Raw genomic sequence first — 14,640 nt, forward strand, 5'->3', positions numbered from 1 at the left:
GAATAAAATAAAGTAATTTATATGAATTCGATACATTATCTGTCATTTTATTTTTTTATTGCCCAGAAATGGATCCAAATTTTTCCTTTTTTCGGTAAAGAGCTTTTTAAGTAGCATCACTTTTGAGATGTCAGAATTCCGTCGAATTAAAGATCCAGGTATAACATAAACGTGCAAAATGTGGATGTATGGTACCTATTATTACACTGACGGGCAAAGAAACAGTGCCACTTACAAAATGCAGACACGAAACAGCCTCAATTTTTTTAAACATTGATTCGGATATTTGAACAAAATGTTTACGTTTTTAGTTGCTAATATTTTGATGCACCAATAAATGTACTTACATATTGCAGAAGGCGTAATTTAGTTCGTTTTTTTCGTATAGGAGTAATTTGTTGATTTTTTGAATGGAACTTTTTCATTGCCCGGGAGTGTATTAAAGTAAATATGCCTACCTTTACAAGGCGACAAGGCGAGACGTGAGTGTTTATTTGTGTGTTATTAGATGATGTAGGTATGATTTTTATTGTATAATGAAAATAATATATTACTGTGTTGAATTAAATAAAAACTTTCAATAGGTACTTACCTCTTTTAACTTCATGTTCTTCTATGTGTTTTATTTCTTAAACTAGGTACCTACCAAGTAATTAATCCCCATTTTTTAAATCGCACAAAATCGCATTAAATTTTTTAAAGAATCAAAACAAAACTCAATAGAATATGCGGTTAAAAAATGCAACTCCAGAATATAAATTACTTAAATACCGTATTGCGACGGGACTACAAGTAATTTGTCAAAATACACGCACTCACGCCTTGTACTAATGTACTCCCTTGCGGGGTAGGCAGAGGTGCATTGCTGCACCCACTTTTCGCCAGAGTGTTATGTTAGTCCCACTCCCAATGTAATAGGGGGCGGGCCTATTGCCATTTTACGGGTACATCCAAGACCCGAGAACAAATATCTGTAAAATAAAATATATTTTTGGTAACATACAAAGGTAATATCGGGTAGTTATGGTCACTCCTCCATCGAAAAGGGAGGATTCTCCGACCAAGCTGGGCGGTTTAGCTTGACGGCTACATGTGTATATACTGACTATTACTGACTAACTGTAATTCTTTGATACCGCGATGTATGACTTGCACGCTTCTATGCCATCTTTGGGTCGTTCTCGATATCTTTTCGTAGGATCTATATCTTGAGTTCAAAGCTTGCCCGTAGGTATTTATTGTAGATGTCGGCACAAATATGTAAAATATATGACTGTGTGTAGATATTTATGGATTCTACTTTACTATTGTTCTTTGACCATAGATGTAGTTATCAGGTATTATTTGACCAAATTTTAATTAACGGCCTGTTAATTAGCATTAAACATTAACCCCCTTATTCATAGAAAAGTTACAAGACGTTTTAACTAATATACTGTTTTGTCCCTCTCTGTCAAATAACAAATTGTTCTTTGTCGGAGAGGGACAAAACAGTTTATGAATAAGGGGGTATGACTTTTGTACGGGCTTCATATCAACAAATCTACCTGAATGAAAAAAAACGTCCCAGATTCTTATTTTCTAAGATTTTATTTATTAATAATTGTTCTAAAATAACATTATGCATATTAATTAGGTAAGTACAATGTTATAAATAGGTAGTACGCAATACGCTATACCTAGTAAATCTTTATGGCACGGGTTGACCACATGCCACGACCACTTTATAAGGAGGAGCAACGGACAGTTTGTTGTCTTGTTCTCCCACTCTCTACAAGGCTGGTAGTAGGTACTTATCAAAATTTACATAACAAACTACAAATAGAATTATAAATTAAACCTAGTATTATTAGGGCTGATTTGTCAATAGTCAGATAAAAGTTATCTGAGGAATAATTATAAATAATATAAATAATAATGCTGTCGCGTCTGAATGTTTACTGTATTAGACAGCGACAGCAACAATTTTATTCCTTACATAGCATTTATCTGGCCATTGAAAAATCAGCCCTAGTTAAAAGTACTTATTTTATTACAAGCCGAAAATAATTAAAACATGGACTGTTATAGGTTCTAAGGTACTTATCCCCTATAATAATATACATTATATTCTATCACATAACATACAGCCACCGAAATTCTGTTTCATGTTAAAACATATACAGAGTGTTGCAAAAAGGGTATACTAAGCCGAAACCTACATTTTCAGGCTTAGATATACCATGCTGCACATGTAGGTTTCGGCTTAGTATACTTACCCTTTTTGCAACTGCCTGTATGCCTTTAGTTACATTACCTAGATGCCTTTCCATTTTGTATTCTTTTTTTTTTTTTTTTTTTTTTTTTTTTTTTTTATCGTATTCGGAAAACTTACAGCTATCTTAAACTAGTTTACATTTATATGATGCATCTAAGAGCCATTTAATAGTTTTCGCATATGGTAATTCTACTAGGTATTACTTAGGCACAGCCTCGGCTGGTAAGCGAACCCGGAACCTATCATTTATTTCTTTATTAAATGCTTCGCCATCGATCGCCACTATGGCCGTATGAATTTAAACTTAATTATATTTTTAATTCATACGGTAGACTTAATTAAGTATATGCGAAAACAAATAGGTACACTGTGCACCAACGAATTTATGATAGCAATTTCCGGGTTTTTGTTTGTAGGTATTGTGTAGGCTCATACACGAGTATAAAGTCATCAACAGCTCTGAAACAATCACTGCAATGCTCTGAATTTCTATAGGTACAAAGAATACTGAATGCGAATGCGATGCGTCCGTTGCGTACGATAGCGATAGGTGGACGCTTACTTTTTAGTGATTTTATTAGTTTTTCGTCGACACTCGACATGCTAAGAAGACGGGGGAAGGGCTAACCTAGGTACAAGAACATAGATATAATTATTTAATAGTATGTGTTCTCCTGTGACTAGTTAGTTGAATTCTATGAATAAATTCTTTAATACGAGTACACACTGTACATTGTTAGGGCTTCGTCTCGTCTATATGTATTTGCATATGTTTAGCTAAAGTACAATTTTGAGTAAATCTTTGATCACACACTGTACATTGGTAAGGCTTCTCGCCTGTATGTATTCGCATATGTGTAGCTAAATTACCACTTTCAATAAATCTTTTATCACACACGGTACATTGGTAAGGCTTCTCGCCTGTATGTATTCGCATATGTTTTGCTGAATCATAACTTCTAGTAAATCTTTTGTCACACACTGTACATTGGTAAGGCTTCTCGCCTGTATGTATTCGCGTATGTGTAACTAACTTTCCACTTTCAGTAAATCTTTTGTCACACACTGTACATTGGTAAGGCTTCTCGCCTGTATGTATTCGCGTATGTGTAACTAACTTTCCACTTTCAGTAAATCTTTTGTCACACACTGTACATTGGTAAGGCTTCTCGCCTGTATGTATTCGCGTATGTGTAACTAACTTTCCACTTTCAGTAAATCTTTTGTCACACACGGTGCATTGGAATGGTTTCTCGCCTGTATGTATTCGCATATGTGTAGCTAAAGTACAACTTTGAGTAAATCTTTGATCACACACTGTACATTGGTAAGGCTTCTCCCCTGTATGTATTCACATATGTGTTACTAAATTACAACTTTTAGCAAATCTTTTATCACACACGGTACATTGGAATGGTTTCTCGCCTGTATGTATTCGCATATGTCTAGCTAAACTACTACTTTGGGTAAATCTTTTATCACACACGGTACATTGGAATGGTGTCTCGCCTGTATGTATTCGCATATGACTAGCTAATTCAAAACTTTGAGAAAATCTTTTTTCACACACGGTACATTGGTAAGGCTTCTCGCCTGTATGTATTCGCAAATGTGTAGCTAAATTACCACTTACATTAAATCTTTGATCACACACGGTACATTGGTAAGGCTTCTTGCCTGTATGTATTCGCATATGTGTAGCTAAAGTACAACTTTGAGTAAATCTTTGATCACACACTGTACATTGGTAAGGCTTCTCCCCTGTATGTATTCGCATATGTGTTACTAAATTACAACTTTTAGTAAATCTTTTATCACACACGGTACATGGGTATGGTTTCTCGCCTGTATGTATTCGCATATGTGTAGCTAAATGACCACTAACATTAAATCTTTCATCACACACGGTACATTGGTAAGGCTTTTCACCTGTATGTATTCGCATATGTCTAACTAAATGACCACTTTGAGTAAATCTTTGATCACACACGGTACATTGGAATGGTTTCTCGCCTGTATGTATTCGCATATGGGCCACTAAACTACTACTTCCATTAAATCTTTGATCACATACGGTACATTGGTAAGGCTTCTCGCCTGTATGTATTCTTATATGGTAAGCTAAATGACTACTTACATAAAATCTTTTATCACACACGGTACATTGGTAAGGCTTCTCGTCTGTGTGAATTCGCATATGTTTCACTAAACTACCACTTTCCGTAAATCTTTTGTCACACACGGTACATTGGTATGGCTTTTCGCCTGTATGTATTCGCATATGTTTAGCTAAAGTACCACTGTCAGTAAATCGTTTGTCACACACTGTACATTGGTAAGGCTTCTCGCCTGTATGTAGTCGCATATGTCCAGATAAATGAGCATTTTGAGAAAATCTTTTATCACACACGGTACATTGGAATGGTTTCTCACCTGTATGAATTCGCATATGCCGCGCTAAATGGTTACTTTCAGAAAATCTCTTATCACACACTGTAAATTGGTGGGAGTTCTCGTCTGTTTGGTTCTTATTTTTTGCATGTTCACTCTTATGTAAATTTATTGAAGTGTTATTTTTTCGGCCAGTGTTATTATTTTTTTTGTTTAATGGGCATTTAATACAATGCTCATTCAAAAGTACTTCACTATGAAACCTAGTATTGCACTTATTGCAAGTATATTTTGATACATTGCTATGTATTGCTATATGTTTAATTAATATCAGTTTAGACACGAACCTTCGGTTGCACACATCGCAAAAGAATCCTCGTTTGATACTCTTTTCTTTACAAACATTCATTGATGCATACATTTCAGCATTACTTGTGTATTTCTCATTCGTACCAACTTCAATTTCAGAAGTTTTATCCCTTGAGAGTGTAGGTGTATTTTGGGATTGTTCTTTGTTTGGTTTTTCGTCTGGACTTTCTGCCGGCTTAGTTTGTTTATTTATGTTCGCAGCCCCTAAAATAACAATCCTAATTAGTTTAAACTAGGTAAGTACGTACTACTAATTGTATTTATTATGTAAGTACTTACAAATAAACACGTAAAAGTCCAGCATTTCGCTTAAGCTGCGTACAGACCGGGCCAACGAACGCCCAACAATGGATATTTATCATACATAATACAGGGCAGATTGCAGCAACGAAGCTTAACGAAACCCGTTCGTTGGCGTTCGTTGGGCCGGTCTGTACGCACCATTACAGGAAAGAGTTTACTAAAATTAGAAAACTATAGTTTTGCTCCTCCATTGAAACTTTTTTAGGCAACTCTCCTAGACTACTGAGGCATTCGCTTCAGTGGCTAGATTCACTGCTCCATGGGTCCCTGCTTTCTAACTGTGTTGGTTGCCCACTTACCCGACAACTTCAGTGCATTGTACTCATTCAAAAACAGCGATACGTGAGTACAAATGTACAACGAAAAGTGGGTGCCTTACGCTTGCGAGTGACCTATGACTACCTATGACCTATGACTACCCCTTCGGGGATTACAGTCATGAGCATATGTATGTATGTATGTAAGTCCTTACCGCTGGCAGCGCGTGGAGCGTTGTACCGGCGCACGTCGACGCCGAGGCGGTGCGCGAACTCGCTGCCGTAGTACACCAGCAGCTCCGTGTGGCGCGGGATTATTGTCATTGTCCTGGTTACGACATTACATACATTAAGTAGGTTGCTTATTTAGTTTGAATAGATTTATAGACGATGATTGGTAAGTTGGTGAATTTCTTAAATGGGTTGATTCAACTGCAAATGCCGACTGCACTGACTGATTCTACAATCGTTTTAAAAAATAGGTACATATATTGATTTAGCTATGAACCTGTATACTTAATCATTTACTTAGGTAGGCATAAATAATCAGCCGTCGCCGGCTGTACCTTCTCTACATGAACCAAATAATACGATGATTTTACATGCTGTCAGGTGGAAATGTAGGTAAGTAAGTAGTTAAACATTATCTTGCAGATTTTCGTAACACTAAGTAGATGGCCTATGATTCCAGAATAGATATTTGCTACACCCATTATACATAATAATAGGTATATAATTGGCCATACCATTTGTTTTAGCCAATCTAGACTTCCCCATAATACACGATAAAAAATTATGCCTTCTTCGACAAAGCCTATGTGGTCAGTGGCGGATTTACAAATTTGCCGCCCGTAGGCCATTCATATTTTGCCGCCCCTACTGACTTCTGAAATTCAATACGTTAGTTTAATTCCGTTATTAGTACGATAGTGAACTTAATGATATTTCTGTCTTAAATGACAGACTACTAGATAATTTTTGCAACCCGCTATGAACCTACTAAAGAGTATAATGTTGACATAGTTAACAAGTTTAATTTGACAGGCAAATAAAAAAAAACCCCACTTTAAAGCGTAAAACATCTGTATAGTGCCACAAACTTATCTGTTCCGGTGAGAGCGAACTAAATTGGTCCATACCTCATTACTTACTAAATGAATTTCATATTGACATAGATTATATGGACTAATTTAGTTCGCTCTCACCGGAACAGATAAGTTTGTGGCACTATAACTTTTAAACGGCTCAATCGATTATCAGCAAACATATTGTCTAAGAACACTCTCCCGTAGAACACATGTGATGATGTGACACAAAAGAATATTGAAATCGGTTCTTTCGTTCAGGTGCTATGATGCCAGAGACAGACACGTCAAACTTATAACACTCTCTTTTTGCGTAGAAGGTTAAAAACAGCAGCATGTACTAATCATACGATGGGGAAAGGCATAACTTAAAAATAATGAGTGGTCATTAAAAATGGCTTTTGTTAAAAAAAAATATTGCACTTCACAGTTTAAAAACAATACAAAAAAGACAATGAGATCAAATAAGTTTTACATTATTTTCTTTCGAGATTTTAAATTTGCATAGCTAATCATCAATTAACTAAGTATATTTTCGTATGAAATATCTTTCATAAGTTCTGACTCTATGCACAAAAGAAGAAGAAGCATTAAGCTTTTCTTAACTTCAAGTAGATCGTAGGTAGTTTTAACCCGTTTTAAGCAATAAAAGCCTGAACAATTTGTGACCAGTGCAGCTGTGTGCTATGCGAAGTGCTATCCAAGTTTGGATAAATAATAATATGCTCTAAATTCTGTTTTCGCAGAATCAAAGATATGTTATGATCCAGAATCTGGTTTAATCGAAATATTACAAAGCGTTAATTAATCGTTTTCGTATTTTATAATCGTAATTTATACATGGATTGTGTACACGTATAATTATTTATTTAAAAAAAACTAAAAAAAGCTATCCCACCAAAACATTAAATGTAAAAAAAGCCAAGTCTCTCGATACAGTCTTTCCATCGTAAAAAGTTATGAGATCTCATAGAAGCCAAGTCCTATTCAAATTATTTTGTAGTTATAAATCAACATTTAGTAATTTTATCAATAGTTTTCTTTATATTATAATTACAGTGCCTTGGCAATGAAACAAATAAAACGGCATTTTAGGTTACGCAAACCGCATACGTAAACATTAGTATTCTTAATTACTGTATTAGAGCATGTGTAGTCGGTAAGTCGGTAGTGGCCATCATGATAAACACTATAATTGTAATATAAAGAAAACTAATGATAAAATTACTAAATGTTGATTTATAACTACAAAATAATTTGACTAGGACTTGGCTTCTATGAGATTTCATAACATTTTGTCAGTTGGTCAGTGAGTTAGTGAGTGACAAAATGGAGTAACTTTGATCGACCGTAACTCCTAAACTATAAAACTATCAGTTCAATTGGCATTTAATTTCGAAATTAAGTTTCTTATAATGCCTACTATTTTTCACCGAAAACCTAAACTAGCTTTGTCTACAACCACATCGAAGATATAGGTGCGAAACTGCCGCGAATCGCTTCTAGAAAAGATGGTACGGCCCTGCCCGTTTTGCTCGAGACTTGGCTGGGGCACTGCCGTGCCCCAGATTTGCCAAATTTGCCGCCCCTCTCAATCTGCCGCCCTAGGCACTGGCCTTTTTGGCCTATAGGTAAATCCGCCACTGTATGTGGTTCTAATTAGCCATAAAAAAGAGTGTAATTAGTTAAATATTCACCTGTAGTAGATCTCTCCCTGGTACTGGAAGGCGAGCAGGTTTTGCTCGAGCGAGTGCCGCGAACAGTTGACGAAGCGCATCCAGTTGGAGCGGGAGGCGTCCCACGCGTCCACCACGCCCGTGGGACGCCGCTGCGAGTCGTATAGCTGTAGAGAACATAGTAGACATAATGCTTTACTGCGAGTTAACATGCAAGGTTTTGTAAATGTGGTAAGTATTAAAGACTCAGATCGTCATTATGGACAGCTTCTGTTCTACATCTTTTATTAAGTCGTAAAACACAAGTTGGTAACTATAACCTTATAGGGCAGCATTTTTTTTTCCTGAACATTGAAAATTTGCAAACAACTTCGGTAACATTATTGTAGGTAAAATATGTTACGGGATAGGTACGTTTGATTTCAATACGTAAATGGCCCAAGCTTAGGAAGTCAGTTTAGACTTTGGGCCATCCGGGACGAAAGTTCCATTCAAGAAAGCGAGGTGCAGGAGGGTCACTACCAAAATCGAATGAACGAACAAGAGCTGTCATGCAATCGGTAAGCCTAATACAACTCGATAAGGTCGTGGTTAGCGCAACGCTCCGACAAAACAAAACTGCTGCGCTAATCACAACTTTATCTTGTTGCATTAACCGTACCGATTGTAGCTCAGTCGGGTAAACGCCCGCTTCTCACGCCAGAGATGTACCAATGAGTTCTTTGAATTTAAGTACAATGTATACCATCGCTCTTATTTATTTCTTACCTGCATATCTAGATTTAGCAGCACATCTAGATATGTGAACCCACCAACCCGCAGTGGACCAGCGTGGTGGGAAATGATCCAAGCTTAGGAAGGCAGTTTAGACCTTGGGGCTATGCACAAAGGTTCCATTCGAGAGAGCCAGGTGCAGGTACTTACACCCCCACAGAGAATAGAATAGAAACCGTACCGATTGCGTGACAATACTTGTTCGTTCGTTCGTCGATTTAGAGAGTGACCCCCCAGATAACTAGACCACCATAGAAAGAATACTATGTCATACCTGCCAGCAGTAGTCGGAGGCGGGGAGGGCGGCGCGCGCGCCTCGGTACGGGCCGAAGCGCACGCCCGCCGGCAGAGTCAGCGAGCTGAACACGCCTAGACCCGCGCCTGAACAAAGCACAAGGATTGTAAAGAGCTGTGGTGGCGTAATGATGATCGTCTCTCAATCGAAAGGCACATTAATTATATACAATTCAAGTAATTTAAGTACTTAGTAGTTAGTCAAGTACAATTTGATTTATGCCACGTGCTCTTACGGTGACGGAAAACATTGTGAGGGAAACCTGTACATCTAGATTTCTAGATGTGTACCGTTTGTGAATTGCACCTACTCATTCTAAAACACGGCTCGTGAGTCGCTACCTATCACGTGAGTGCAAATGTAAAGTGGGTGGCAGGCTTACAAACGATCGAGTCACCTCAGACTACCCCTTCGTGGATTATATTCCAGTCGTGATCATATTACACTCATGAATGATGAGCGATGGAAAAGTTCGTACAAAATGTCAACCCCAAAATACTCCAATTTTAAAAGATTTTATTAAGAATTTGATCAAAATATTTACGTTTCTAGTTGGTATTCTGGTGCGTTGTTAAATGTACTTCAGTACTGCAGACGGCGCGGCGTCATTATATCCTAGGCTTTTCCGTTTATATATAGGTAGGTAATTTTAGCTATTGTCACTGGAACTTTTTCATTGCCCGTGAGTCTATTATGTAGGTATGTGTGTAAGTAGATCGAACCCGGGATGGTGGAGGGCGCGATGTGCAGGAAGGTGCTCGGGATGGTGAGCGCGGCGCGGGGCAGTCCGGGGGCACCTAGTGAGTAAGTACAATAGATCGAACCCGGGATGGTGGAGGGCGCGATGTGCAGGAAGGTGCTCGGGATGGTGAGCGCGGCGCGGGGCAGTCCGGGGCACCTAGTGAGTAAGTACAATAGATCGAACCCGGGATGGTGGAGGGCGCGATGTGCAGGAAGGTGCTCGGGATGGTGAGCGCGGCGCGGGGCAGTCCGGGGGCACCTAGTGAGTAAGTACAATAGATCGAACCCGGGATGGTGGAGGGCGCGATGTGCAGGAAGGTGCTCGGGATGGTGAGCGCGGCGCGGGGCAGTCCGGGGGCACCTAGTTAGTAAGTACAATAGATCGAACCCGGGATGGTGGAGGGCGCGATGTGCAGGAAGGTGCTCGGGATGGTGAGCGCGGCGCGGGGCAGTCCGGGGGCACCTAGTGAGTAAGTACAATAGATCGAACCCGGGATGGTGGAGGGCGCGATGTGCAGGAAGGTGCTCGGGATGGTGAGCGCGGCGCGGGGCAGTCCGGGGGCACCTAGTGAGTAAGTACAATAGATCGAACCCGGGATGGTGGAGGGCGCGATGTGCAGGAAGGTGCTCGGGATGGTGAGCGCGGCGCGGGGCAGTCCGGGGGCACCTAGTTAGTAAGTACAATAGATCGAACCCGGGATGGTGGAGGGCGCGATGTGCAGGAAGGTGCTCGGGATGGTGAGCGCGGCGCGCGGCACCCACGCCGGCGCGGGGCAGTCCGGGGGCACCTAGTGAGTAACTAGTATTAGGTATGTTTGTATTAAGGTATTATAAGTAGGTTAGGTAGGTATATAGATGTTGCTGCATCGGCAGCATTCGTTAACCCTAGTCAGATGCTTGAAAACATCTGACCGCCCTCTAATTTTTAAATTAGGTACTGACTTTCCGTAATAGGTTGCCTGTAAGAGATCAGCGATAAGGCCTCTTATTAAACATTGATTCTACTTAGTCTATAAATATTTTATTTTCGGGCTTAGATATACCATGCTGCACACGTAGGTTTCGGCTTAGTATACCCTGTTTGCAACACCCTGTATAGATTTAGATTAGGTATATTACCTTATCATCCGGCACGACCAGCAGCGCGCCGTGTATGGAGCAATACTCGTACACATAGTCGCCGCACCGCGAACAATCTTTAATGAATATATAGAATGGTTAATAACAATCTGTTTTTGTAACTTACAAAATAAAATAAAAATAAATCTGGAAGGACTGTCGTGTAATAAAGTAACCAATGTTAAAAAGTCGCATAACTTTTAAACCGCTGAACCGATCTTCAAGAAACATGGCTAAGAACCGAGTGGTACCTAATATTAATAAGTAACTAAGTACCTTACTATAAAAGCCTATGACCGTAAAAAGTAAAACGTAAATCGGTTCACCCGTTCGGGAGCTAGTTACGTACGTACGCTACCACTGACAGATACACAGACAATTTTAACTTATAACATCCCTCTTTTTCCGTCCAGGGTTGCAAACCGATCAGTGTTCCCGTCGGCGGGTCATTGTATCATATCATACATTACGGGACCAACTTACGCGGCCTACCTATTTCTCACGCACCCCCAGATTAGTGGTGCTGGTGTAACAATAAACAAAATTTCCAGAGGTTTCTATTGAATAAAATATTTGTTTAAAAAACTTTTCTCTGCAAAAGTGGTTTTATAGCGATTTTTATTGTAAATCAGATCACGAGGATTGAAATTTAGCCAATTTTGCCGGCCCAGTAGAGTAGGAAAACCCCGAGGGTATCCCACGCTACGGTTGTCCATTTTGTGAACTATACTTAGGTACTTAGTTACTGGAAAACCCATCGACCCTAACGATAGCCGTTTCTTCGGTAAATAGATATTTAATACATTGAAAAACTTACAAATGTACTCGTCCAAGTTGGGCTCGTCCGGTTCGTAGTAGCTTATCCGAGGTTTCTTGCGGAGGTTAAAGCGGCTCATTGTACCTGAAGTTTAGTTTAAAATGTATCAGACATGTTGATACGATAAATAGCAGCTGTAAATGAGAAGTAACTAGGTTAGTTAATTGACGAGCTTCTTCTAATAGGTAATCAAAAGGTGAGGTACCGAAGTACATAGAAGTAAACATTACAGTTACACTCATTAACGAATGTTGTCCAAGAACATGTAAGTAGTTTTAAAAGTGCCTATCAAGAACAAGAGGCCACCTTAACTTGACTTTGTTACTTCGTGAGTATAACATTTTATATACTTTTATCATCATACTCCTACCTATAATCTATTAATATCATTATTTATTCATTTTTTTTACTTACTTGAAGCACGCAATTAATTTCTTTCGCAAAACTTGCAACAAAAATTACGAAACAAAATTTATCAAATTCAAAGACAAGACAAAAAAATCCCGCCGTTTTGCCGTTCGTATTTTATTTTCTCTATGGTTTTGCTCACGCGTGGAAAAATATTTATATTTTATTCTGTGTACTTTACCATAGAGTGCTGTGCCTCCTTCGAATAAGGTTTTTTTTTGTTTAAACTTCTTTCTACAGCCCTGCAAATAAGAATTTAAAGGACGTCTTACAAGGAACTACCATGCCTGAAAGGACTAATCGTGCCTGAAAACTGACACAATAAGTCTTATCGTGACGAAAGAGATTTCTTGACAGATTTAAAAAACTATTAGTATCTTCGCATTTCATCACTCCAACGTTTATTTATACTACAGAGTGTTGCAAAAAGGGTAAAATAAGCCGAAACCTACATGAGCAGCATGGTATATGTAAGCCCGAAAATGAAATCAGAATTAATTCCTCGAACTCGTTAGATCTTTCGCAATCGCTCGGTCGCCAACGAGGCGTTTGTTAAAAAAAAGTTTAAATTATTGGAGAAACAGATGGCTTTGTCTGAGTCAGTCTGAGTCAAGTCTGAGTTCATCTGAGTTGTACTAAACTGTCAAACCCTCAGAACACTGATTTTGTGTAAGCTCACAAATGTGTTGGCTCACATCTAATTTCCACAGAGGAAATTCTATATCTGCCCTCATGCGTTCTCTGCAGCAACGACGCTTGAAAAATAAACATTCTGAACTTGTAAATTAGACTAAATAGAAGTACTATTACTACTAAAAAGTTGTGAGTTCTTATTCTGAGTTTAATACTGAACCTCTTAGCTCTCAGTGTGCAATATTTGACAGTTCGGTACACTATGTTGTTACGACATCTATCGGCTTGTCCAAAAACTCAACTGACAGCTGTCAAGGAAAACGGCTCAAATATCTCATCAGTCCAACTATAAAGTCGTGAAAACGGAAGTGGATCCTAACTAATTGTTTAAGATCGTATTTAATCGATCTGTTATATTGATTAAAGGACCAATCCGTTAAAAATCCATAATCAATCGGTATTTTATTTTTAAAATGTATGTAAAACTAAGTAAATAACTGATGATCATAAAAAGTCTTAGCAAAATCGCACTTTTTGATGTCAGGACTTAATAGTTTTTGACTGTATGCTTTATTATAGTAAAAAAATCAACGCTAAAAAAAGTATCTTAAGATAAGTATTTTAAAGAATTTATAAATTTATAACCGACACAACCACTTTACAGTGCGACAAACTTTTCTGTTCCGGTGAGAGCGAACTAAATTGATCCATATCTCATTACTTACTAGCAGGGGCGTATTTACCCTAGGGCTAAAAGGGCTACAGCCCGGGGCGGCAGGCGGCGAAGGGCGGCCCAGGGGCGGCTGGCAGGCCGCCCTAGGTCTTTAGGTTGGAGGATTAAAAAAGTACAGAACAATATTTTAGGACGTAAGCCTAGAACGGCCCTGAGCCATCTTTCCAGATGTTGATTTCATGTCTTAAGAAATTTAATTCAAAGTTTGAAAGCCGGCCTTTGTTCTTTTCTGAACCGGTGGAATAGTCTAATTTTTTTCCGCCTCGGTATTTTTTTTAAAGAAATAAAAAATTGCCAAACTCAGTCGCCCACAAGTTATTTCTAAACGTTCTAAAATGTACTCGTCTATCCAGAAAAAACGTTTTTTTTTTGTTTGGAAGATATCATTATCTATGTAAATCTATCACCACTTTTTGTGCAACTGGACAAGGCCCATTTTACCCTTTTGGGTGCACCTGTGTTCCCAGAGGGGGAGCCGAGTGTCCTATTGTCCAAAATGAGGGCACTGGCGGACACTATAAACCGCTCCTTGGTCAGCTCTCGGCGCATGTGGCTCTGGCGATTCTGCGGACACGTTTGTCCATTCCACGGCTAACTTATGACTTGAACATCACCTTTATGGCTATATGGCGTGGAATAAGCGATGTATGATGAGACACTGAAGGATCTCTTGGGGGGTATCATTAATAGCAATATGACAGACCTCCAGTAATCGCAGCAGCGCTTCCAATTAGGCACGGTGGTCTGGGCATCCGTCGTTTGCTGGACACTGAGTTGCCGGC

The 14,640-nt window shown here is 39.0% G+C and overlaps 1 protein-coding gene across 1 annotated transcript; it reads right to left on the bottom strand.

Moving 5' to 3' along the window:
* Window positions 1–2,477: 2,477 nt before the first annotated feature.
* Window positions 2,478–13,438, bottom strand: LOC105381664 (zinc finger protein 271). The gene is made up of 9 exons (XM_048622117.1): window positions 12,499–13,438; window positions 12,085–12,168; window positions 11,268–11,344; window positions 10,843–10,936; window positions 9,387–9,493; window positions 8,360–8,505; window positions 5,793–5,905; window positions 3,851–5,221; window positions 2,478–3,598 (listed from the first exon to the last, which is right to left on the bottom strand). Exons 2-9 carry the CDS (start codon window positions 12,161–12,163, stop codon window positions 2,994–2,996), a joined length of 2,592 nt encoding a protein of 863 aa, XP_048478074.1. The 5' UTR covers window positions 12,164–12,168; window positions 12,499–13,438; the 3' UTR covers window positions 2,478–2,993.
* Window positions 13,439–14,640: the final 1,202 nt, after the last annotated feature.

Source organism: Plutella xylostella, chromosome 2 (genome assembly GCF_932276165.1).
Source record: "Plutella xylostella chromosome 2, ilPluXylo3.1, whole genome shotgun sequence".
NCBI lineage: Eukaryota > Metazoa > Arthropoda > Insecta > Lepidoptera > Plutellidae > Plutella > Plutella xylostella.

Coding starts and splice junctions, on each gene's coding strand:
- LOC105381664 (XM_048622117.1), bottom strand. CDS start 12,163: ATGAGCCGCTTTAACCTCCGCAAGAAACCTCGGATAAGCTACTACGAA. Junction 5,906..8,359: donor CAGGGAGAGATCTACTACAG/GTGAATATTTAA, acceptor TGTCGTAACCAG/GACAATGACAATAATCCCGC. Junction 3,599..3,850: donor ACATTTGCGAATACATACAG/GCGAGAAGCCTT, acceptor GAATACATACAG/GGGAGAAGCCTTACCAATGT.